This window comes from Miniopterus schreibersii (genome assembly GCF_964146895.1).
Source record: "Miniopterus schreibersii genome assembly, chromosome: 13".
Classification (NCBI taxonomy): Eukaryota; Metazoa; Chordata; class Mammalia; order Chiroptera; family Miniopteridae; genus Miniopterus; species Miniopterus schreibersii.
Window position 1 is genome coordinate 12,522,621 of NC_138113.1, and position 27,226 is coordinate 12,549,846.

The 27,226-nt window shown below is 36.3% G+C and overlaps 1 protein-coding gene across 1 annotated transcript in view; it reads left to right on the forward strand.

Annotated features, from left to right (window-relative positions):
* Positions 1-926: 926 nt before the first annotated feature.
* The window catches only part of SPDYA (speedy/RINGO cell cycle regulator family member A), a gene marked incomplete at its 3' end in the record, with an annotated part of 31,877 nt that continues 5,577 nt past the window's right edge, over positions 927-27,226 (forward strand). Inside the window, exons 1-6 of the mRNA XM_081156876.1 lie at positions 927-998; positions 6,049-6,301; positions 7,687-7,745; positions 9,803-9,888; positions 14,475-14,646; positions 23,690-23,987. Coding sequence (XP_081013002.1) covers positions 6,067-6,301; positions 7,687-7,745; positions 9,803-9,888; positions 14,475-14,646; positions 23,690-23,987 — 850 coding nt within the window. The 5' untranslated portion in view covers positions 927-998; positions 6,049-6,066. The remainder of the gene's footprint in view (positions 999-6,048; positions 6,302-7,686; positions 7,746-9,802; positions 9,889-14,474; positions 14,647-23,689; positions 23,988-27,226) is intronic.

Sequence of the window (27,226 nt, forward strand, 5' to 3'; positions counted from 1 at the left end):
GAAGTGCTATGTCCCTTTTTGCTAGTAGGTTTCAGTGTTTTATAATTTCCTTGAAGAGCTGAAAAACGGTCAAGGGGATTTTGAAGTGACAGCATACCTTACAAAATGAACGATAAATAAGACAAATTGATCCATGTAAATACACACCTGAAGTTTTAGCCTTATGCTCTTACAACGTTTACTCAGCAAGCGACATTTAGATATACTGTAACAATTTTGGTGTTAAATTTGGCCCACCCACTCGGGAGTAATAATGCAGTTGGAAGAAATACTTGGCAAGGCTGTAGCAATATAAAAAAAGCCCATGACGCGTTAACGGGGGAGGGGGTTGGTTATCCATTAGGTAGAAGGGAGGAGGAAAGTGTCACAGAAAAGGCAAGGCTGTGGAGAATCCTTTTATGTATTCCTTCAATCATTTATTGAGCATCTGCTACATCCTGGCCAAGGGTTAAGACAAGGCCAAAAAGAGAAGGCTCCTGTGGAAGAATTTACAACTTGGACTTAACAGAATGGAGAACATGACCCCTTATCGCAGAGCCAAGGTATTCACACCTTTCACTTTAAGTGGTCTGTTCAAGTAATTATTTTAACATAGGGCCTCCCCATCTAGATGGAGGGAAGGGAAGTGGTCTGCTGTTACAAGCCCGACTTTGGTAGGCGTCCTAGAGAAACGGGGTTGGTTCGCGGGCATGAGGAGACCGGGAGGGTCGGGGCGCTTTGCGTTCCCCGGGGCGAGCGAGGCTGGATAACGGTAGAGGGCCCGCGGGCCGCCGGGACTCTAGGCGCGGGAGGCGGGGCGCGTGCGTCCTCGGGCTGGCCCCGCCCCCGGAGGCGGCCTCTGTGCTCTGATTGGCCCGCGCAGGCCTCGCTCCGGATTGGCGGGAGGTCTCGGAGATTCGTGTGGCGGTGGAGCGACCTGCGAGCAACCGTCTGAGGCGCGGGAGCGTCGGGGAGAGTCTGACAGTCCGCTCGGCCCCTGTCACCCCAGGTTTTCGCAGGTACCTTCGTTCTGGGCCTCGCCGGCGACGCGAGTTTCGGTTGTGCCAGGTCCCTCCATCCCCTCTCACACCCGACCCCGCAGCCGCCGTGTGTGAGGACGTGGCGGCATCGTGCCCCTTCCTCACACGCTTCCTCGCGTGAGTCCCCTCCGGTGGCTTTGCCGCGACGAGAACACGCCCTTCCAGCTCCAGCGGCCGGGCTTGGGAGCCGGGCGGCGCCGGGTGGGGGGCGTGGAGGTCGGGCCGGGCGGCTCGCGGCTGTGGGGCCGGGGAGAGGGCGAGGCGCGAGTCGTGCCCCTAAAAGGGGGTCGGGCGCCTTCGCGGTCCGGCTGTGGGAATTTGGCGGTCCCTCGGCCCTCGCGGCCGGGCAGTGCGTGCGGGCTGCTGGGCTGTCCGCGAGGGACGGGGGCCGGCGAGGAGACGCGTCCTGCCTCAGGTGGCCGGGGGCCTGGCTGCCGGGCTGCGGGCTGCCTACCTACCGGCTGGGAAGGAGGGGCCCGCACCCCGCCGCCCGCCCGCCTTCGTTCTTTTGAGGGTGGGGGCCGTGGTATTTTGAGGAAGTCCGGCCTCTTTCTGGGGTCCCACTAAATTCATCTTTTTTCTCCGGAGCGTCTGCGCCAGAATCTTGAGATCTGACCAGCTGTTTGTCATTTCTACGCCTTTCGCTCATTTCTCAGATTTTGCGAAACCCTTTGCTTACGTTTTCGGTACCACCCGAGGCCAGCTAGCTTCAATTTAAAAAGCAAAAGCTTTGGGAGCCATTTAACAGTGAAACGCGGATTAAACCCATGCTGTGTTAAAATTGAGATCCTGTCTTTTTACAGACATAAGCACATTTTAAAATACTATAATCTTGTTCCCACTGAGAGTTTTTAACATTTAAATTGTATTCATTAGTTGAAGTGGAATTTGGCTGCCTGTCGTGTGCTGTTGAAAGACACCCTTCCCGTGAAAAGGTGCAATAGCCGCGCTGCTCGGGGTTGAGGGCTCGGGAAGCCGCAGCTGTGTGGGGGGCGTTACCCACACACTCGTTCCCGTCCTCGTTAACCCTACTACATGGGTATTATCAACAGTGCTCAATAGTAGGTCATTTTTATTGAATGCTTACTGTGTACCAGGTTCTAAAAAAACAAACACCGTGCCTTTTATTATCTCGGTCTCCTGAGTGCGGCGCCGGCCGCGGAAGTTAGGCGGCCTGCGGTGAGGAGCTGGCGGGGGAGCTGGCTCCTCCTCTCAGCGCCTCTACCCTCCTGCCTTCACCCGCGCTTAAGGATCCTGTCTTTTAAAAACAACCCTCATTTGACTCTTGTCCCTTCCAGCTGCCGTTCATTTCATTCCTTCTGATTGTCGCACATCATTTTCGAGCACGTGACTCCTTTAATTTTGTTAATCTTGTTTCCATTTGCTGCCACCGCTTCACTGAAGCGCATTGCTTTACTCACTGATGGGTTGGGTTTCTAATCAGATTTGAATTTGTTGAAACAGTTGTGCCATGTAATCTTACGAACACTGTAGCATCTAGCACTTGAACAAGGCTGAAAGTGTTCTGTAACCATTAGATGATAAATTAAATTAGGGGAAAAAAAAGTTTAAACGTGAAAACTGGAGATTTGATAATAGGAATATTTTTTCTAAATTTGCTGTATTGTTTTTCAATAATTAGATTCTGTGGTTATAATAAATAAAAATGCTGTAGTCGTTTCATTAGGATTCTTTTTTAAAAATTTTATTTATTGATTTTAGAGAGAGAGAGAAACATCAGTTTGTTGTTCCACTTATTTATGCATCATTGGTTGTTTCTTGTATGTGCCCTGACCCGAGATCGACCCCACAACTTTGGTGGATTGGGACCACACGCTGACCAACTGAGCTACCCAGCCAAGGCCAATAAGGGTTTATTTTTTAAGTTATTTTATTTTGGCAGAAAGGTGATAAGCCCATCTTTCTTCCCTACAGCAATGGCTTATATAACCACTAAGTCATCATTTATTGTGCACACTTACACTGCAAATGCTAGAATTAAATTTTTATGAAGTGTAATCTTATAGCTGGGTTTATGTTTTCCTGGCATGGTGACAGTAAGTAATATTGGACTGCTTACTATGTGTCAAGTGTTTTACACATGATTTCATTTAATCTTTAAAACAATGCTGTAGTGGTTAAAGAATATGGGGCTTTGGTATCAGACAGTCCTGAATTCAAGTCCTAGCTTTATCACTCACTAATTATATGGCCATGGGCAAATTTCTTATCTTCTCTAAGCCTCAAACTTCTAATCTAGAAACTAAAGATAAAATAATAGCCACCTTATAGAGTTGTTTTGAGAATGAAATAAGATAATGCATGCAAAACTTTTGGCATAGTGTCTGGCACATACCAAGTGCTCAGCGTAAGGCTGCAGTTAAGGCTTACCTGCCTGCCCTGAATTGCCAGTGGATATTGTTTTCATATAGGCAGATGAATTTCCAAACTACTACTTCTGTTGTTTGATCACTCTTTGTGTTACCTCTAGAGAGAAGAGATTATTTAGATGCCTATAAATTAGCTATTGTCTATCTACCCCCCCCACACACACCAAAAAAGATCTCAGACATTCTATTCAAGTATGAATTCTCGCATGATTTTCTTCATGTTGGTAGAGTCCATGTAAAAACTCATTAAAGAATTTTGTCTCATGAACATAGTTTCTCCTAGTTCCTCCTCCTTTCCTCTCTCTTGTCCTTCCCAGAAGTGGCCCATATTTTTATTTGTCTTTTCCTCTTGTATGTTTATCAGAACCTCATTCTCTTAGTGGATCTAAATGAAGAACAAAATTGGAACTACCTCAAGGTGGAATTTGACCAAGAATATAGCATTGATAGCTTCTCTCCTTAAGTATCTTCTTCATAACTTCCCTGCCAATGTTTGCTTATTAATCTCAGTGAATATCAATTTGGGGAATTTCAGGCATTTCCTTCGCTTTATATTTTCTCAAATTTTATATGAAGTATCCTAACACATCAGAGTTTAGTGGCATAGCGTAAAGCTGTGAGCATATTTATCTTTTTGATTGATAGAAAATTGCACTTTATTGCATGATATATCCATGGTTGTTTTAATATAACAACACTAATATAACTTACTTAACATTGAGTAAAACTTACCTCCTGGGAGATATCCCAGTTATTCTGTATTCTGGTACATTTCACCCCTGAGCCTAACCCCTACACCCCAGTTTGAGAAGCCTGCTTAGTTTTTTTCCATCTAGATTGTAACGTTGCTCTTAAACTTCAGGGGGAGGGGGAGGAAAGATACAGATAAGGCCTCCAGCTGTCTCCCAGATGACGTGGGTAGGAAAGAGCAGAAACTTCCACAAGTCTCATGACTGAATTTATCACCCATTTGTTTTTCTGCGGAGTTTGTAGCACCCCCTACCTCCATAATCGCCTTCAATTTGGTTGTACCTTAAGACCTAGGAAGAAAGATATGGGGAGAGGAGGGAAGCAAAGCAGAGAGAGAAGCAATTATAGAATCAATTAAATGTAATTTCCTCTGCCTGGTTCTTCATAATCTAGCCCTATACTTTCCAATATGGTAGCCACTAGCCACATGTGGCTATTGAGCACTTGAAATGTGGTTAATGCAACTGAAGAATTGAATTTTTACTTTTATTTCATTTAAAATTAAATACTGAATGAATGTGAAATATTTTTTTTTCCTTGCAGACTACTTCATTGTTTTGGTAGGACTACATTTCACTTTAACTGTGGGAAATTTAACATCCCAATTGAGATATACTGTAAGTGTAAATATACACCAGATTTTAGACAGGATAAAAAAAAGTAAAATGTCTCAATTTTTATATTACATGTTAAAAATGATTTTTTTATATATTAGGTTATGTAAAATATATTATTAAATTCCCTTGTTTGCACTTTATAAATGTGGCATTAAAAGTATAAAATTACACTATAAAAATATATATATAATTACTTATGTGGCTCACATTATATTGGACAGTACTGATCTAGCCCACTAAGTCCAACCTTATTTTCCATTCCTTCTTTCTGCAGGGAAGTTTCTGAGGGTGAGGAAGGAGAATCTGTACCTAACTCCTTGACCACCAAGGGAGGCATGGCTGCTTGGGTCACTTTGAGTTATGGATTCAAAGGTTCTAATTAGGGTCTTAGAGTAGTTTCCTGCTTTTCCTATTTATTCCTCCGTTTATACCCTATAAATGTTTTGACCACAAAAGTAATACTAACTGTAATATATGAATTGATTACCACCAAACATGGTAGTGATTATGCATATTGTTAAATATTGATAGATAAACTTTGTTTCAAATTTTATTAGATTATAGCACTGTACATTCATTTACACTTATAATCAGCCACTCAAATAGCATGCTCATACACTCAAGTGTAAATATTGAAGTGATCAGTTTACAAGAATCCCTCAAAGTACATGTACCATATATCTATCTCTTTGCTAGAATTATTTTTAACTTTCCAATAAATACCAATAAATGCTATTGGATAAGTAAATTTCATAACATATCAGGGAATTTACCAGGAAAATATGTTTTGTGTGTGTGTGGATTGCTTTTTAATATAATACTTGATATTGATTATAATTAAGTTCCAGAAATTATTTGCCTTGTTCTATAAAAAATTTTGAAGTGTCATATAACAACCATATGATAAAATTATGTCAATACAAGTAAAATAAAAGATCATTAGGAAAAAAGAATGCCACAAGTAGGTTGTAAACTCAGCATAGTTTCTATAATTAACTTTCAGATTTGGTTTTGAGTTCCCTCGTAGTCAAAGCAAAATGGTATACAGGGTCTTATTTCTTGGGAAGAGGAGGTATATCAGTTAACCAAAGGAAGCATAGCATTTCTTAGCACTGAATTCTAAGAGCACTTTTTCATGTGAGTCACTGCCACATTTTAAGTAGCAAGTTCAGTAACATTTCACATGACTGTATCTGGTGGTATCATCCAATTAATTGTTTTTATATAGAACTGAGTAAGAGTGTGATAAATAATTGTGTTCTGTTTTTACAGGAATCTGGGGAAAGCAAAATGAGGCATAATCAGCTGTGTTGTGAGACACCACCTACTGTCACTGTTCATGTAAAATCTGGGTCAAGTAGATCACATCAGCCTAAAAAACCTATTAATCTGAAGCGTCCTATTTTTAAAGATAGTTGGCCAGCATCTGAAAAAAATGCGCAGAATAGCAACAAGTCTAAACGCCCGAAAGGACCCTGTCTAGTTATACAGCGACAGGAAATGACTGCTTTCTTTAAATTATTTGGTAGGTTTAAACTATTGTAATAGTGGTAATTAGAGATTACTTAAAAATGAGAGAATGTAAAGATTTATCGTTTTCATAATAATCAAAGGATGCTGTTATTTTCTGTCAGATTTCTCATTTCCAACCAAATCTATTTTTATTTTACTTAATCTTTTTTTTAAATGTTGGATTTTGTTTTGATTCTTTTGGACTAGAAATTCAGACTCATCTAACTTCTAGACTATTTAAATACAAGTGTCAAATGTAAATTCTGGGCAATTCAAATTCATAGCATGAGTTTTCTTTGACCTAAAGTAAAATACTACATAAAATCTCAGCCAAGCCAACTCAGTTTCAGGGGTTTCCCAAGAAAACTTCAGTGCTATAACTGAGCAAACTGGGAAGGTTAGTCAACCTAGAGAAGTTTCAGTATTATATCTGGGGAATATTGTTAAAAATTAACTGCTTTATTGTCGTGCTCATATAGTAAAAATGAGTGTGAATTTCTTCAGATCATGAGACAGTGAGTGCTACTTTGATAAAAATCACCAAAAAGAAACTTCTTTAAAGTATTTCTGGCCAAGAGAGGAGGGATTTTTTTTTTTTTTTTTTTTTTTTTTGAGATAAAGTAGTAAGGTAGACAGAATAAAGGGTAGGATAAACAGATTCTGGTAAATATCTGTAAGAATGAAGTCAAGTAGATACCACAGTCTGTAGAGTCAGATAACAAACTTCCTTGTTTATAGAGAAATGCAGATGTGTGTAAGAGGAGAGAGTTGGGAACAAAAATTCTTGCCTGGCTTAGAGGACAGAAGAAAATTTTAAATTTTTTTTTTTTTCCAATCTTAGAGAAGGAGGGGGAGAGAGAGAGAGAGAAACATCAGTGTGAGAGAGAAACATCAATCGGTTGCCTCCTGCACACCCCCTGCTGGAGATTGAGCCCGAAACCAAGGCATGTGCCCTGACCAGATTGACCTGGCAATCCCTTGGTGCGTGGGATGACATTCAACCAACTGAGCCACACCTGATTCTGTATCAGATTCCATTTCCACCTGTTAAAGATTGATTTTGGAAAATAACAAAGAGCTAATCTAGAGTTACCCAATACATATTTCTGAAAGAGCTTTTGGGATATTCAATAAATCAAAACTTCTACCATTCCTGCTCCAGTCTGAGCTATATATTAAGGCAAATCAGATGGTAAATCGGAGGAGAAAGCAGTGTCTTTTTGTATAGTGCCTGCAATGGTAAATAAGCCAAGGGGACTGAAACTACACCTCAGACAACACTGATCCAGCCATTTTTGTTTGATTTCTAAGGGTCATTTATAATCTCCTTATATAGAAATTCTTCAAAAGGAAATATTTTCTCTTTAAAAGACAAGTCATAGCTATCTTTTGTTGTAGATGACGATTTAATTCAAGATTTCTTGTGGATGGATTGCTGCTGTAAAATTGCAGACAAGGTAAATTTAGTAACAGTATAATCATTAACCAATGTTACTATATTACTGGACCATCAGAACTTTAATGAAACCTTGTAAGAATTTTCTTTTTATTGATTAAGTTTAGGAAAAGAACTATCCTGCATTGCTCCTTCAAATTGGAATCCTTACACATTAATTTTTTTAATTAACATATACTATAGATTCATTCTATATTTTGAGGAATTGTAGGATATTATTGATTAGATTTAAAAGACCTTAAGAATTATATCTGTTTGTTTGAAAATAAGAACCAGTATAGACTTAATATGTTTTGATCAGAATTATTACCTTTTTTCAGGCTGTGGAGAAAGAATATTCTGAGATTCATTCCACTTACAGCAGTCTATTATATATTTTAATATTTTGTAGGTTATTTGGATAAAACAAATCCCAATAATCTTGGAGAGTAAAATTAGCTTATCATGTTCTTTATTTATGAATCAATGTTTCATTAAAAAAAAAAAAAATCCTGCTAACTTGCATACTAGGGACCAGACTGTGCTGTTTCTATAGTCTTTTGATTTAGCTGAACAGTTAAGATTTTAGCTTCTTAAATGTAAATGCCATCTTAGACTAGGTAATCATATCAGAAAATTCAGCATGATTTCACATCACACTTAATGTGCCAACTGACAAGGGAATGAATGGAAGACTAGCTTATGATTAAATGCCCACTAAGTTAATATTGGTGTGAACTTTTTAAAATATCAGGTTTAAGATAACAGAGAGAAAATTAGAGAAGTTTTGTTTTTTAGTTTTGGAAAATTTCAGCCATACGCAACTTAGGGTAGAGATTAAAACAAAGACCTTCCATGTGCCTGTCCGCCAACTGTGGGCCATTCTTGTTTTTTCTAATCCTTCTCCCCAAAAGCAGACATCCTAATATTTTATCCATAAATGTTTCAAGATGTATCTCTAGAAGATGATATCTTTTTAAACATAATCACAATGTCACTAACACTTTTAAAAATTAACAGTACTGCCTTAATATCAAATATCCAATTTTTGCGGGGTAGTTTTAAACTTGACAATATTAAGTGCATTAGAGTAATTAAAGTTGTTGGACAGCAGGGGGCAGTGCTTTTAAAGTAACTAACCAGGAGCATTGTATTTTAACACTATTACATTGAAAACTTGGAATCTCCTTTATTGCCAATCCTATGAAGGTAGGATAAACAGGCATTTTATGAGAGGGAATCTAATACCTCAATATTATAACTTGTTTTTAAGTTAAACAGCCAGAATCTGGCATAGTGTCTTAATACCAGGCTAGACATGTGTCGTTTTTTTGTTTTTGTTTTTAATATATCTTTATTGATTTCAGAGAGAGGGAGAGAGAGAGACAGAAACATCAATGATGAGAGAGTCATTGATCAGCTGCATTCTGCACGCCCCCAACTGGGGATCGAGCCCACAACCCAGGCATGTGCCCTGACTGGGAATCGAACCTTGACCTCCTGGATCCTAGGTCGATGCTCAACTGCTGAGCCACGCCTGTCTTTTTAGTAATAAATTTAAAACACTTTTTTTTCAATGAAAATAAAGCCATGTTATTCTCATTTTTTATTAGGAGTTTTTTAAAAAGATTATGTTAAAAAGTGAATATGGATGTCTGTAACTAAAAGGATTCAGGGGGAAAAAAATGTGTATATACACATCAAGCCAATGTGGCAACAGTTAGCAACTGGTAAATCTAGGTGAATACGTTTATTCATTTTATGATTATTTTAACTTCTCTATAGGTTTGAAATTTAAGATAGAAAAAAATGGGGTTTGGGTTCAAAAATATTGGCAATAAAATATAGGAGTTCATTCTAGTTATAATCTTAATCATGATAAATGGTCAGAATTATTTCTCACTGTTCACATGAATTACAGGAAGCCAAAAAATAAGGACTCAAAAAGGTAATTCTGTAGTAAGGATAATAATGCTTTATTGTTTTAGCTTATTATTCATCTTAAAGAAAACTATTTTAAAGCAGTTTTATTTATGAAAACAAAACATTAATATTAACTTTTAACTTTTTTCCCTATAGTATCTTTTGGCTATGACCTTTGTTTATTTCAAGAGGGCTAAATTTACTATAAATGAGCATACCAGGATAAATTTCTTTATTGCTCTGTAAGTATGCTTTCTACTGTGATTTTTATGGTAGTTACTTATAACATATATGATACTTTATTTCAAACAGAGGCTGTGTAAAGCCTGATATATATCTTTGACTAGACCTTCCTATATAAAAGTTATACATTTTTTACTTTAATAGGATATTTTATGTTCTTTTCACTGATCTTATCCTGCTTTATGCCTAAGATTTATTATTCCACTTGAACTTGGTTGTAACTTTTACATTTTTCAGTGTTTCATATAAATTGTCACAAATTGTCCTCTTTTTCACTTAAGTTTTTTAAGCCAGAATATTTTCTTTGAAATTTCCAGTTAATCTATAGTAAAAATCATTATCATCATTGCTCTTTTACATTGAACAACTTGCGGGAAATGCTCTGGACATACTCATTGTGGATTTCTGTCTATAAAATAGGCATTATTTTTATTTGATACCTATAGTATCCAATTATTGTTTTACTTAACACACTGTATTTTGACCAAGGCATATTATTTTCCATTCTTCCACTGACTTTATATTAGACAGTTTATACTAGCTTTGTGATTTGGTAAATGGTTTTAATGACATGGCTTTCCAATCCATAGGTCAAAATTCTGCTAGAATCTATATAAACTAAGAATATGTATCTCAGTCTCAAAACCTTTTATACCCAGTACCTGGATATAGTACTGCAGTAGGAAATGTATGAATATAATTTTAAGTACTTAACTAGGGAACTACATATAAAAATATTTAAGTTGAATACCAAAACAACTGTTAGCACTATAGGATAAGTTTTTACTCAAAGTATGCTTAATTCAGTCAAAGAAATTGATCTCTGCATGCATTCAGGAGACATAGTTCCCCATACATAGGGAAAAATGAATTTAATATAAAATTTGGTGACAGTTGCTAAATTGGGGGAATATAATAGTATTAGCTAATACTGAGTATTAAGTGCAAGGCACCACAAAATAATTATTATAAACTCATTTAATCTTTCCTATGAGATACATTTTTTAATTTTCCCCATTTTACAGATAGAGAAATTAAGGCTTAGATTAAGTATTTTTCAAGATCACAAGTTAGTAAGCATCAGAGCTGGGGCACAAATTTAGGTGTGACTGGCCAATGGCAAAATTCAGCCATTGACAACCAGCTATAATGCTGTTAACATGTCTCTTAGTATTGTATAATATATTTGTATGGTGATGCAATATTTATTCTGCTGGTTTTTTATCACCTGAAAATTAACAACAAACCAAAAGAAGCTTTAGTGTAAATCATACTTGATACCCGAAATTGGATTTGTTTGACTTTTTTGGTAAAGTTATTACCAGTAAAGCACTGTGTCAATTGTTACTTACTACAACTTACTACTATGTAGTAGTTTGTAAGGTTACATTGCATGTTGTATTATAAGCTTCATATTAAAAATAACATGAATTATAATTTCCATTTTATATATAATCATGCTTCGTATAGCCTGACTCAGTAGTCCTTCTCTAGTTTCTCACTTAGCCATAGATCTAATTCAAGTTCTTTTCCTTTCTATATATTCTTATAACACTGAACTTTATCATTCTTCCATATCTGTTTTACAGTTATTTGTTTCATACTCAGTTACCTCCTTTACTTGAGTGTAGGCTCTTTAAGTGTAAGGAGCAGGTATCTTACCTGTTTTTGCATCCTTCAGTGGCTAACATATAAGAGGTTCTTAATTCTTTATTTGAATAAACATAATTATTATGCAAAATATGGACTCTGCTCCAAGAAAATCTTAACTGTTTCAAATTAGAAGGGAGCCCGGCTGACATGGCTCGGTGATTGAGCATCAACCTATGATCTTGGAGATTGAGGTTCAATTCCTGGTCAGGGCACATGCCCGGGTTTTGGGCTCAGTCCCCAGTAGGGGGCGTGCAGGAGGCAGTAGATCAATAACTCTCTCATCGTTGATGTTTTTATCTTTCTCTCTCCCTCTCCCTTCCTCTCTCTGAAATCAATACATATATTAAAAAAAGGGAGGACTTATATGTATATAATGCAGATACTTCATCACATTGAGCCTGAAAAATTGTGAATCTAGAGTAAAATAATGATGTCTGGATACCATAGTACATTTTAGATTTTCCATGTTTCACTTAGTCAGCAAGCATGAAAGGGACCAATCTCCTACTCTATGTACCCTTTACTAAGAACTATTAGGGCACATGCCTGGGGTTGCAGGCTCAATCCCCAGTAGGGGGCATGCAGGTGGCAGCCGATCAATGACTCATCATTGATGTTTCTCTCTCTCTCTCCCTCTCTGAAATCAATTAAAAAAAAATTAAAAAAAATAAGGTAATATTAAAATACAATTATTTTAAGGAAGGATAAATAATATGTAGTCATTTTACATTGTAACAAAATATGAATATGCACATGGTTTTTAAAAGTACATAAGGGGGTATACAATTAAAATAAGTCTTCCTCCTATTTCAATACCTTGGCCTCCCTGCTCAAGGACAATTAACTGTTTCATATGTATACATTCTAAAAATAATTCTGTATACATGAACCAATATGTATGTTACATGAAGTGTACTCTATACTTCTGTACCTTTACAATTTTTTTAATGTGAAATATGTACAGAATAGCACATGGTATGCATAGCTATAGTTCATTTTCATTGCAGAATAATATTCTATTGTTGCTTATATATTTGGATATTTTTCTACCATCTTGTTATGTACTTTCTATATGTTCCACTTTTTCCATTTCTTCTTTCCCCTCCATTTTTATTTTTTTTCTGTTGAGATTTTTAAATTTTTATTTCTTGACACCTTTTTTGCCTCTACTTGTTTAGAAATTACGTAGTCTATATCCTTTTAGCAATTACCTAAGTTCTATTTTTTTATATATTTTATTGATTTCAGAGAGAGCAAGGGAGAGAGAGAGAGAAACATCAGTGATGAGAGAGAGCCATTGATTTGCTGCCTCCTGCATTCCCCCTGCTGGGGATGAGCCCGAAACCCTGGGCATGTGTCCTGACTGGGAATCAAACCATGATCTCCTGGATCCTAGGTCGATGTTCAACCACTGAGCCATGCTGGCTGGGCCTAAGTTATTTTTAATTACACAACCTTGAGCATTTTAACTCCAATCATCGCCTTCCCTAATTTATAATCTCTTATTTTACAATTCTGCAGTTCTGTCTGATGTCCAAAAAGTATTAATTTTTTATACATTCAACATTTGTTTATATTTACCCACATATTTATATCCTTGCTTCCTGTTCTTTCCTGCATCTCAAACTTCCACTTAGGATCATTTGCCTTCTTTTCTGACTGTTTTTAATGCCTCTTTTTTTCCTCTTGATGTTTGTCTATTAATTCCAGTATCTTCTGACTTCAGGGTCTGTTTCTGTTCATGGTGCCTTAAGTGTTTTGTAATTTTCTTATTGTAAGTTGTCCATTTGTCTTGGAAAGTCCTTGTGGGGCTTGCATTGTTTCCAATGGGAAATCTGCTCCACTCTCCTCTCTTTTCCTGTGTTATTCAACTTACCTTTTTTTTCTGACTGCTTTTAAAAATTTCTCTTTATCATTGGTTTTGAACAACTTGATTATGATGTGCCTTGGTACTTTGGGCTTCAAGGAGCTTCTTTGTTGGTTTCATCAAATTTTAAAAATTTTTAGCCATTTATTTCTTCAAATATTTTTTTCTGTTCACCTGCTACCTTTTAGGGACTTCAATTCCACATTTATTAAACTGCTTGAAGTTGTCTATTACTCATTGATGCTTTGTTTATTATTTTTCTCTGTGTGTTTAGTTTAGATAGTTTATAGTGTTATGTCTTCAATGCACAAATCTTGTCTGCTGCAATATTTAATCTGCTGTTAATTCCACTCAGTGTATTTTTCATTGTACACATAGTTTTTTCATCTCTAGAAGTGTGTCTTAACTTTTTGAACATCTGGAATAGTTATAACTGTTTTAATGTTCTTGTCTGATATTTCTACCATGTGTGTCAGTTTTGATTGATTGATTATTCTTATTATGGGTTGTGTTCTCCTGCTTCTGTGTATGCCTGATTCCTCTCAAGCATTTGGCAGGATACTGATTTCCATTTGTGTATAAGGAAACTACCTTATTGTGGCAAAAGGCCATAAAAAGGATTAGAGGGGAGCAATTCCTAAAATTCATCCATGGCTGGAAATAGTGTCTGTTCTCACCAGCCAAACTGAAAAAACTCGTAATTCGTAGGTTATTGAATGGAGTATTCAGAAGGTCTTGCCTTACTAGTAGAGAATCATTAGCCCCAGACTGAACATTGCTCCAGGTCCACCTAACAAACCATAAAATAGCAAGACCTGAAAGGATCACACTGTTTCCAAGTAACTGCATCCTAGAACAAAGCTCAGGATTTATAGGAATATACAAATATTCAGAGCTCATTAAGGTAAAATTCACTGTATCTCTAGCTCCATTTTTTATCTGTTCTTTAATTATAGTAAGGTTCAACATCCTTTGTGTATTTATAGTGACTTGTATTTTTTTGTGAACTGCCCATTCCTATTCTTTATCTATTTCTTTTTTTGAGTTGTTGGTCTTCTTTGTTAGGTATCTGGCTAATACAGTTGAAGAAGACGAAGAAGAATCCAAATATGAAATTTTTCCATGGGCTTTAGGGAAAAACTGGAGAAAATTGTTCCCCAATTTCTTAAAGTTAAGGGACCAACTGTGGGATAGAATTGACTATAGGGCTATTGTAAGCAGGCGATGCTGTGAGGAGGTAAGATTTTAAAATACTTTATATATGTAATCCCTGTCTTCTGTTCATATAATTTTCCTTGTCTTGTTTTTTAATGTGCTTCTAACATTTTATTTTTTGTATATATAAGAGTAGACCCTTAGCTTTGATGATTACCATGAATACAACTTGTGTATTGCAATGCCGATCTTTTAATTTATACCACAAGAATTTAAAATTGTCATTTCTGTTTTTCAGAGCAACCTAATTCTGCAGTATTTTTTTTTAGTGTTTCTCTTGTCTAAACGATCACAAATATATTGGAAAAGGATAGTGTGCATATTTCAAAGTATCTTATGGTAATATCATTAGAGTTGAATAATACTTTTCATTAAATAAAATATATGACATTTCAAGTCCCAAGATTGAAATGTGAATTGCATGATATAAAATTTATATAAATTTAAATATGTTTAAAAACCATACCTTTTTTCACATGGAATACATAAAGGTTCCTTGATGCCAGATTTTATTAAGATAAAGCAGAAAGACACTAAAAATTAAAAGATTGGTTATTTATCTAATGTCCTAGTTTTCAATAAGGAACAAAACTAATGATTTAAACTAAAAAATTCTAGAGTAGAAAATTAAATGAAATCAGTGGTCACTGTAAGCCAGTACTAGTTCAGAAAACTTTGGTAAATGTGAGCTAGATAATGGTATAATTAAATGAAGTCATATCCAGTTAAATGGACTGTAGGCCAAAAGAGACAGTGGATTAGTGTCAAACCTAAGGGAGAACTTAGGGGTGTGTCACAGAACTCTACCCAGAACTAACCATGTTAATTATATTTATTAATGCTATAAAGATATAGCAAGTATGCATTTTTGTAGATTAAAATAGGATTGTTCAGTGTTAGGGAAGATGCAAGGATTGCCCACCGGGCCCAGTGGTTGAGTGTTGACCCATGAACCTAGAGGTGACAATTCTGGTCAGGGCACATGCCTGGGTTGTGGGCTCGATCCCCAGTAGGGGGCATGCAGGAGGCAGCCAATCGATTCTCTCATCATTGATGTTTCTATTTCTCCCTCTTCCTTCCTCTCTCTGAAATCAATAAAAACAAATTTAAAAATAAAAATTTTAAATTCAAGGATTCAGAGATAACTTAGAAAACTGTACAGCAGACCAAGTCTTTACAAGATTAAATTCAGTAGAAAAATATGAAAAATTGGGTGTATAAGGCCACCATAATTTAATGGATCCTGATTAATTAAAAGATTTAAATTACTCATTCCAGTTACAGGGCATTGAAAGAGTCCTGTATTGTTATTTTTTTTTTTTTTTTGGTCACTACCTCCCCATGTCAAGCGGAGTAATTTGTGCACCTGTTGCCATACTTGGACATGATAGTCCAAGCAAAGCCTTATTTGAACACTCTGATTTTCCGAAGTAAACACTTCAAGCCCCATGGAACACTCAACTAAGAGCATGGAAGGGACACTGGAAGCGAAAGTCCAGGACAGGCAATACTCACCTTATGGCAGACTGCCCATCTACTCCTAAGATACAACTAGTATTTTTTAAATTACAACAACTTTACACTATTGGAGCTGGATTTACCACAGTTGCTGGCACCAGACCATTAAAGAACCAGAGAGAATGGAGTGACTTAATGATGTATGTGTAAAAGACTAAAAAGTTTCAGACAGCTGTAAACTCAGTTGTGTAATGAAAAAGAAAAGTTTACAGAAAAGTTTAGTCTCTCAAGGATTCAAAAGGGAGAACTAACAGATCTCCACTAATTTCAGTTCTGCAAATCAAATGTCCTATTCATACTTCATTATCACTATAGTAGATACCTCAGACTTAACATGGCAAAAATTGAATTTTTATTTTCCCACATAGACTTCTAAACCTGTTCCTCCTGCAATCTTCCACATGCTAATAAATGGTAACTTCATCCTTCTAGTTGTTCAGGCCAAGAAACTGTCACCCTAGACTTTTCTTTTTCTCACATCCATATCTTAAAAAATTATTCATTTTCCTGCCACTTCTCACCACCACCACCACTAAAACCTACTTTGATTGTTATCTCTTGCCTCAATTATTGCCATAGCATTTCAAATAGTCTCTCTCATAATCTTTCTTCCCTATAGTCTATTCTTCATACAGCAGCCAGAGTAAATCTTTTAGGAGGTAAGTCAAATCATGACTCCTCTACTCAAAAACCTCAAGGGCCCTGGCTGGTGTGGCTCAGTTGGGTGTCGTCCTGGACGGTTGCTGGTGTACCAGGGGTTGCTGGTTGGATTCCCTGGACACATGCCTGGGTTGTGGGCTCAATCCCCAGCAGGGAGCGTGCAGCAGGAGGCAGCCGATCAATAACTCTCATCATTGATGTTTCTCTCTCTCTCTCTCTCCCTCTCCCTTCCTCTAAAATCAATAAAGATATATTTTTAAAAAATTTTTAAAAAGCCTTGAGGCCTCCCATCTCACACAGAGTAAAAGGCAAAGCCCTTATCGTGGCTCTACACAGTCTGCCAACTCTCCTATCTCTTTGACTTCATCTCCCACCCTTGCTCACTCCACTCAAGGCACAGTGGCCTCCTTGCTGTTCCTCAAACACACCAAGCACACTCCCACTTCAAGGTCTTTGTATTTGCCATTCCCATTCCCTGGAATGGTTTTCCCCCATTAGTATGTTTCATTTCCTCACTTCATTCAGGACTCTGCTTAAATGTCATCTCAGAGAAACCTTTCCTTACCACCCTATATTGAGTAGTATCTTGCTCAATGGGATAAACAGAAAAGTCCAGAAATAGACCCTCACATTTATGTTCAATTAAATTTTGACAAGGGTACCAAGAAAATTCAGTAGGGAAAGAATAGTCTTTTTAACAAATGGTGCTGGGACTACTAGATATCCACATGCAAAAGAATGCAGTTGGACCCCTACTTTATTTCATATAAAAATACTAACTCCAAATGGATCAGAGACCTAACTATAAGAACTAAAAACTATAAAACTCTTAAAACACAGGGGTAACTCTTTATGACTTTGGATTCAGTTTCTTAGATACAACACCAAAAGCACAAGCAACAAAAGAAAATACAAGACAAAGTGGACATCAAAGTATGAAACTTGTCCTTCAAAGGACACCATCAAGAAAGTGAAGACAACCCACAAAATGGGAGAAAAAATTTGCAAATCATCTGTCTGATAAGAGATTTGGATCTAGAATATATAAAGAGCTTTTACAACTCAATAATAAAAAGGAAACCCAATTTTTAAATGTGCAAAGGACCTGAATAGACAATTCTCCAAAGAAGATATACAATGGGCAAAACACATGAACAGGTGCTCAACATCATTAGCCATCAGAGAAATGCAATATCAAAACCACAAGAAGATATCACTTCATACCTATCTGGATGGCTGTCATAAAAAGACAGATGATTACAAGTGTTGGTAAGAATGTGGAGAAATTCAAACCCTCATACACTTCTGCTGGGAATGTAAAATGGTGTCGTTGCTTTGGAAAACAGTCTGGCACTTCCTCAAAAAGCTAAGCATAGAGTTCCGTATGACCCAGCAATTCCACTCCTAGTTATATAGCTAAGAAATGAGAACCGTGTCCACAAAAACTTGTATATGAATGATGACAGCAGCATTATTTATAATAGAAATGTCCAACAACTAATGAATAAACAAAATATGGTATGTCCATACAATGATATATTGCTTGGCAATTAAAAGGGATGAAGTACTGATAATGCTGTAACATGGATGAAACATGAAAATGTTATGCTAAGTGAAAGAACCCAGTACAAAGGACCACACATTGTATGATTCTATTTATATAAATGTCCGGAATAAACAAAAGAGACTGAGCCTGGCCGGGCATGGCTCAGTGATTGAGCATCAACCTAGGATCCAGGAAATTGTGGTTCGATTCCCAGTCAGGGCATATGCCCGGGTTGCGGGCTTGATCTCCAGTCGGGGGCGTGCAGGAGGCAGCCGATCAATGACTCTCATCATTAATGTTTCAACTCTCACCCTCTCCTTCTCTCTGAAATCAATAAAGATACATATTTTTTAAATTTAAAAAAAAAATTGAAAATAGATTAGTGGTTGCCAGGGGGTGAGGGGAGGGAGGAATGGGATGTGACTGCTTTCTTTATGGCATGATGAAAATGTTCTTAAATTGTCTATGGTAATGATTGTACAACTGTGAATATACAATAAGCCATTAAATTGTACACTTTAAATGGGTCAATTGTATGGTACTTGAGTTATCTCAATAAAGCTGTTAAAATAGCAAGTAGTACCTCCCACTATTAATCAGTATCCTTTTTCCTGTTTTTCTTCATAGCACTTAACCATCATATAACATACTGTGTTTTATTTATCTTGCTAATGTCTATTTCCCTGTACTCGAATATAAATTCCAAGAGGGCAAGGTTTTTACTTTGTTCTTATTGTATCTCCAATGCCTAAAACAGTGCCTGGCATATAGTAGATACTCAGCAAATATTGCTGTCAGAATGATTGAAACTTAAGGCTTCCAGTTCTTTTTCATACCTGCTTATCCATGAAACAGAAAAAAAAACCACTTTAAAACAATTTTTCACTGAGCTCACTTAGCACTTACTTTAGTGGCAGATAAGCTTTTTTTTTTTTTTCCTCTTCCAACCAGGTATACTTGGATCATGTTGGTGTAGAGGAAAGGTAGCTAGCTACCTAGTAAGATTTTGTCTTGTTCTCCTAAGTATTCATTCAACAACTAGTTTATGAGTAAGACACCTACTTCAGTATTATATAATACTTATTATAAAGAAGTATTACATCATCCTTTCCCTGAAGTTGCTGCTTTAAAGTAGCAAGACATGCTTAGAAATTTAGTTAAGTACTCTATGCATTTGTTATTGAGAGCCTGGTACTGATATACTTCCAAGCTACTTCTTTAGTTTCATATTGTAAGATAAACCCATTGTGATAGTAGCTACAATAGTAATACTCTACATTTGCATTGTACTTTATGAATTCATAAATGTTTTCATACATCCTCACAAAGATGCCTGTGAGGGTTGTAGCATTCTCATTTTAAGGCTGATGAAACAGCACCAACAAGGCTGAGATTTACTCAAGACCTTGCATTCAGTCAAAACTTGACCTCATGACTAATGACTTCATAGTGTTCTGTTTTCTCTGACATCTAGCCTCCATCTCTCATTGATTAGTTTAGAAAATGCATTTACTTCTGTTATTTTATCTCAGGGATTAAGTAGCATAAGTATTCGCCATTTTATATATGAAGAAACTGGCATAGAAAGGTGACTTGTCCATGGTCATTCAGTTAATAAGTGGCAGGGCCAGCTAGTGTTTAAATTCGGTATTATTTCCTTTATATGCCACTGTCAAAAGAACTTATTCTCTCCTTTGAGATAATGTGAATTTTGTGATTTGCCTCCTATTGTTTAAACCCTGGCTGTGCAGAGAAGCTAAGAGCCAACGTTTATCCTTAACCACATTAACTCTTACCCTTTATTACTGGTCTGCTTTCCCACTTCAGGTATATTCAGGTCCTAGTTTAATGAAAAAAAATTTCATTTGCTCTTTTTTTCAACTGTCTCAAATCCTTTCTTGGAAAGAGATGAGGTGATTAAAGCTGATTTCTCTGTCAGCTACGACTTGATTCCAGATTAAGAATTTAGAAAACAATGATGTGATATAAGCAATGTTATGAGCAAAATAATCCAATGACAGTATACAGAAGAGACCCAATATAGGGAAGGTGCCGGAGACTGCTACACTTGCCCTAAATCAGCAAGCAAGGTGTAAATTTAATGCCAAAAACACACTGTTACAAAGTTATTATTTGGTGACCTGTTGGATATAGGGCATATGGGAGAGTGAGCTGACAGAGTTTCAAACCTACATAACAAAAAGTGATGGCTTCTATTATGCAAACTCATTTATTGGGAAGATAAGGAATTTGGTATTGGGCATGAATTTAAGGTGATAATTGGATAGTTCAGTGAATTGTCAAAAGGTACGAGTAAAATGAGTCATCACATACAGTGATGTTTAGTGTGGTAGAGAAGAGATCCAAGGTGACAGTAATATTAATATTTTTGAGCACTTGCCACAAGCACTGTTCTAAGTACCACACATGTATTAACTTACAATTCTATAGCGAGCTAGGTAATCCCAGGTGAGAAAACTGAAGCATACAGAGGCTCAATGACTTCTCCAAGGTCACACAATCAGTAAAGCAGCATACCAGTATTCAAACCTAGTCAGTCTGACTCCAGAGTCAGTGCTAATAAGACAATATACTACCTCTTGAGGTTACAGAGAAGTACATATATATATAAACAAATGAACAAAAAACACACCAGAAGGCCAAGTATTGTATTTTAGAAACACCCACAAATGACACCAAAAAAATAAAATCACTAAAAATGACAGAAGAGTAAGATAAAGTAAAATCTAGGATAACCTTTCTAGTAGGTCAAACACCAATGCTTCAATGATGTCACTTTCATAGAATCATAGAATTTGATGACTGTAAGTGACCTGTTTCTAATATATACAAGACCCCTTATTACCCAGAAAGTTAATTAATTTGCCTGAGGTCATAGAGCTAATAGAATTAAGACCAAAATCCTGCTGTCTTAACCTTGGTACAGTTTTCTGTTGTTATCACAATACCACTCTGTGTATAAAATATGTTTATATTATAGCATAATATTCAGGGTATCCCCCAAAAATGTATACACACTTTAACAGCTGGTAGCTCGATTTTTATTTATTTTTTAACTTTCACCAGAGGATATTTTTTCCATTGCTTTTTACAGAGTGTGGAAGGGGGGAGAGAAAGAAACATCAGTGTGAGAGAGACACACTGGTTGGTTGCCTCCAGCATGTGCCCTGACCATTAGGGCTGGGTATTGAGCCTGCAACCTAGGTATGTGCCCTTGGCCGGAATCAAATCTGAGACCCTTCAGTCTGTGGGCCGATGCTCCAACCAGAGCCGAACCGGCCAGGGTGCTGATAACTCAATTTTGAAAATGAAATGTATTTTAATAAATACTGCTTTTATAATTATTCAAAGTGTGTATATACATTTTTGGGGGGACACCCTATATATTTAAAAGTAAACAAGTGTGTGTGCATACATTTTTTTCCTAGCTGGGTTAGCATGTGGAGAGACTACTATGCCTAGCTTATTGCAGAAAGGACAGTTTACCAAACCTATTTTGTATCCTTTATATTTCCCTCTGCTCTTCTCACTAGACTTCGCTATAAGATTCCTATAAAAATCATGTTATTGAAGGTTCATAATGTCAGTGGCCTCTAGTCCTTAACTTTTATCATTAGAAATATTTAATGACTACATAATATTATGTGGAGGGCATTTGACAGAGAGGTATATGAGAGAGACTATTCCTGCACAGAGGAGGCTTTCAGGAGAATAGGTTATATTTATAAAAAGATATATCTGAGTACTAGACACTTATATGCTAAAAGTCCTAATATAGCATTAATAAGAAAATATGAAAGCTGGAGTTTTTAGAAAGGTGGGACTTATGCTGGGCATTGAGGGAAAGGTAATATTAAGACAAAGGGAGAAGACATTCCAGACATGGGAAATAAAGATATTGAAGTGTTGAAAAATAAATATAGAAGGAATAAAAAATTCTGATAAGAAATTCTACTTTCTCACTTAGGTAACTCTGAATCTAATTTTATATTGTAGATATATTTATAGAGTTAACACCTTTATTTACTACTGCCTTTTTAAATATGTGTAACTTTATTGCATGTCTTGGTTGAAAACTATTTTGAAGAATTTAAGAAGTCAATCTAAAATATACTTTATAAAAATGATCATAACTAACATTCTTTATGCCATTATCTTGGGGAAGGCTACAGTAATCCCATTTTCAGAGGGAACTGGTCTTGATTTGGGGGTTTTAAGGTATTAACAGCAAAAGCCTTTTTCTTTCCAAAAATTTTACATACAACCCCCCAAACTGAGCTTCTCTGCCTATTTCCCTTAGCCCCTCCTAGGACCCCCCAATATAGTCTGTGAAACCTCAGGCCTCCTCAGAACAGTTTGAAAAGCACTGGTCTAGACAATAGGGCACTAACTCTTAAATTTTACAATTTTCATTTACTTTGGGTCACTGATAACTCCAACTAAACATTTTTGCTTATAAGTAACATCCTAACATTCTGCTTAAGAGTTTTGGATATCATGAGGCCAGCGTATAGGTACACTTCCCTAGCTTGACTTCTTAAATAGCTACCATTTGCCAGTTGCTTATAATGTGATACAGATTTTACACATATCTAACCCTCAGAACAATCCTGAGGCAAATAGTATCCCCATTATAGATATAAAGAAATTGAGCCTCAGAAAGGTTAAGTAACTTGCCCAGTATCATACAGCTAGCTAGTGGCAGAGCTAGGATAAGAAACTAAGTCTATCCTGACTCTAAAGGCAGTGTTTTATCTAACAAACCTTAGACAACAATGACTGATACGTACATAGTGAGGAATCTTAAGTGCTTTATAAAGAATTCATGTAATGCTCACAACCCCTTATAATAGACACATTCTCTTCATGTTACAGATGAGGAAACTGAGGAACATAATGAGAAACTGTTCTTACCATATCCCTTACCATAATTGCAGATATTTTAAGATTAGCCTAACATACATAGTTGGAAACCTCAATTAAACATACTCTTTTCAGCCCAGTACATTCCAAAGTTAATTGGGGATAACTGTATTGTCTTTCACAAACTTAAAATACTCAGGATTGAAAAACCTGGAAAGTTTATTTCTTATTTGAAATAATTTAAATACCTTCAATTATTGTCAAGGATCCAAGCAATGAATCACTTTATAGGTAAATATTGCTGTATCTGGAGATAACTTTTTTCCCCCCTACACTGGTAACTTAGATTTTTAAATCTAGTTTTAGAGATAGCTGTTCTTAAGTTATATTTTTTGTACTTAGTTTTACAAAATTTCAAAAACTTATTAAAATTCTAAAAGAAAGCTTTCCACTATAGGTTATGGCCATTGCTCCAACCCATTACATATGGCAACGAGAACGTTCTGTGCATCACAGTGGAGCTGTTAGAAACTACAACAGAGATGAAGTTCAACTGCCCAGGGGACCTAGTGCCACACCGGTAGATTGCTCACTCTGTGGTAAAAAAGGAAGATATGTTAGACTGGGATTGTCTTCATCATCATCTTTATCCAGTGATACAGTAGAGGTGATAGAAAAACATTCTCAGGAATCACACAACTCATTCTCAATGGGCACGATAGTTGATCCTTCTCAAGCTTATAGTTATCCTCAAGGTATGAATTAGTGATATGTCAGAATTAGATTTATGCAAGTTATTAAATCCAAGTTATTGACCTAGAGGCAGGGATACATAATAACAGTATGAGTTAAATTAATATTGAAAGTTTTCCCCTTTTCAGTTACTTTGTCTTGTGTTACTTTTTTTTTTTTCTGGTAGCTCACCTGAACTCAAAGATTTTTAATGTGATTTATGTTAAAGTGAAACTTAATCACCATGGGTCTCAAGTATTTTAAGTATTAAGTATTTTAAAAGCATTTGAAATGTTTATTCAAAAGAAGTTTTAAGAAGGAAATAAATTTACTTATAATCTCGTCACCTAGTTTGATTAGCTATTGGTTTTCTTTTATGCTTTTTTTAAAAAAGTCTAATAGCACTATGCTATAAGGTTGAAAAACACAGAAGTTCTTTGTCTTACCCCTTCTTTTTTTCTATACACTTTTAAAAATCGAGATATAATTGAGATACAACATTGTATTAGTTTTAGGTGTACAACATGATTTGATGTGTATATATTGCAAAATGATTACCACAATAAGTTAACATTCATCACCACAGAGTTACAATTCTTTTCTTGTGATGAGAACTTTGATCTATTCTGTTAGCAACTTCCAAATATACAATACAGTATTGTTAACTGTAGTCATCATGCTGTACATTACATTCCCAGGACTAATTTGTCTTGTAACTGGAAGTTGTACCTTTTGACCACCTTCATCCATGTTGCCTACCCCCGTAACCCTCACCTCTAGAAACCACCAATATGTACTCTGTATCTGTGAGTTCAATTTAGGTTTTTGTTTGTTTTTTAGATTCCACATATAAATGAAAGTATTTCTCTTTCTCTAACTTAATTCACTCAGCATCCTGCCTCAAGGCCCATCCATGTTGTCGAAAATGGCAGGATTTCTTTTTTTTTTTTTGGCTGAATAATATTCCATTGTATACGTGTGGCACAGTTTCTTTATCCATTCATCTGTCAATGCACATTTTGGTTATTTCCATGTCTTGACTATTGTAAATAATGTGACAATAAACATGGGGGTGCAGATGTCTTTTCAAGATAGTGATTTTGTTTCCTTCAGATAAATACACAGAAGTGATATTGCTGGATCATATGGTAGTTCTATTTTTAGTTTCTTGAGGAGCCTCCATACTGTTTTCCATAGTGGTTGTACCAAGTTACATTACCACCAACAGCGTACAAGGGCTCTCTTTTCTCCACATCCTCACCAACACTTATTTGTCTTTTTGACAATAGCCATTCTAACAGATGTGAAATACCTCATTGTGGTTTTGATTTGCATTTCCCTGATTAGTGATGTTGAACACCTTTTCATGTACCTGTTGGCCATTTGTATGTTTTCTTTCGAAAAATGTTCATCTCTGCCCATTTTTAAATTTTTTTTTTTCTGTTGAGCTGTATGAGTTCTTTATATATTTGAATAACTCTTCATTTTAACTCCTTATCAGATCTCCATTCCATAGGTTGCCTTTTCACTTTGTTGAGTTTCCTTTGCTGTAAGCTTTTTAGTATGATGTCTCACTTTTTTTTTTTTTTTTTTTGCCTCTTTGCTTTTGGTGTCGAATCAAAAAAGCCTTTGCCAAGACCTATGTCAAGGAGCTTACCTCCTGTATTCTGAGTTTTATGGTTTCAGATCTTACATTTAAGTCTTTTGCTAGCAGATTTTTGTGCATGGTGTAAGATAGTGGTCCAGTTTACCTCTTTTGCAGTGTTTCCAACACCATTATCCTTCCCCAGTTTTACATATATTCTTGGTTCCTTTGTTGTAAATTAATTGACCATAGATGTGTGGGTTTATTTCTGGACTCTATTCTGTTCCATTGATCTATGTGTCTGTTTTTATGCCAATACCAGACCACTTAAAAGAAATTTTTTTTAATCCTTACCAGAGGATATTTTTCCATTGCTTTTCAGAGAGAGTGCAAGGTGGGGAGAGAGAGAGAGAAAGAAAAACAAACATCCATGTGAAAGAGACACATCAATTGGTTGCCTCCCAAACTGGCCCTGACTAGGGCCAGGGATCGAGCCTGCAATTGAGGTATGTGCCCTTGGCTGGATCAAACCCGGGACCCTTCAGTCCACAGGCCAACACTCTAGCCACTGAGCCAAACCAGTTAGGGCAATACCATACCATTTTGATTACTAGAGCTTTGGAATACTATACTCTTTTTCTACTTTGTATTTTTTTTAAAAGTTAGAACCATAGTATATCTAGGCCTGCTTCTATTCACTTATCATAAAGCATTTCCCCATGTGATTATTTAGTCTTTGAAACTTGATTTTAAATCATGACATGGTACAAGTACCATAATTTATTTGCATACTTCATTTTTGTTGGGATTTAAGTAGCTTTGAACAATGGTATTTTATGTTAGAAAATAATCATAAAAAAAGAAAATCATATAAACTAGAAATACTTTCAATCACACCACAATTTTTATTTAAATTATATTTATAAGATACCGTATTTCTCTGACATTTTTCAATTTGAAATAGAACCAGAATAGTGATCCTTTTTACTTCTTATAAAGTCTTCCATATTTTCACCCATCTGAAGACAGGACTGACAGATTTCTTATGGTTCTTTCTAATTCTATGAGACCCACACTATTTCAGAATTTCACCTATTTATTTTTACAACATCCTTATGAGGTTAACAGTGGCCACTGAAGTTTTACTTAAAGAGAAATTAGACTCTTTAGACTCTTAAAGAAAGTAAGGATCATGCCTCAGTCATTGTTCCATTTCCTGGCCTTAGTAATCACTACACAAATTTGACTGAATTTATAGTCTATCCCCTTGCAATACCTCCAAGCATAATTTTTATTGGTTCACTCATATTGAAAGGTAAATAGGGTCTACCATAGGATAAAGTAAGAGTTTCCTTCTAGCATCCCTCCCCCCTTTCTCAAGTCCTTTTACCTGGATCCTTATGATAGGTAAGATTTACTAGATGTTTAAAATGTTCCAGGCAATGTGTTAAGCATTTTACATCATAATCTTATTTCATATTCACAGCCAACCTTAAGGCGAATACTATTATCCACTTTGCAGCTAAAGAAACTAAGGCTTAGAGAGGTTAAATAATTTGCCCAAGGTGGTAGAGCGACATTTGAACCCAGGTCTGACTCTAGACTAGAGCCTAAATTCCTAACTATTATGCCTCACTGCCCCCTTTCATGAAATCCTGCCTTTCTGGTAAAAATCAA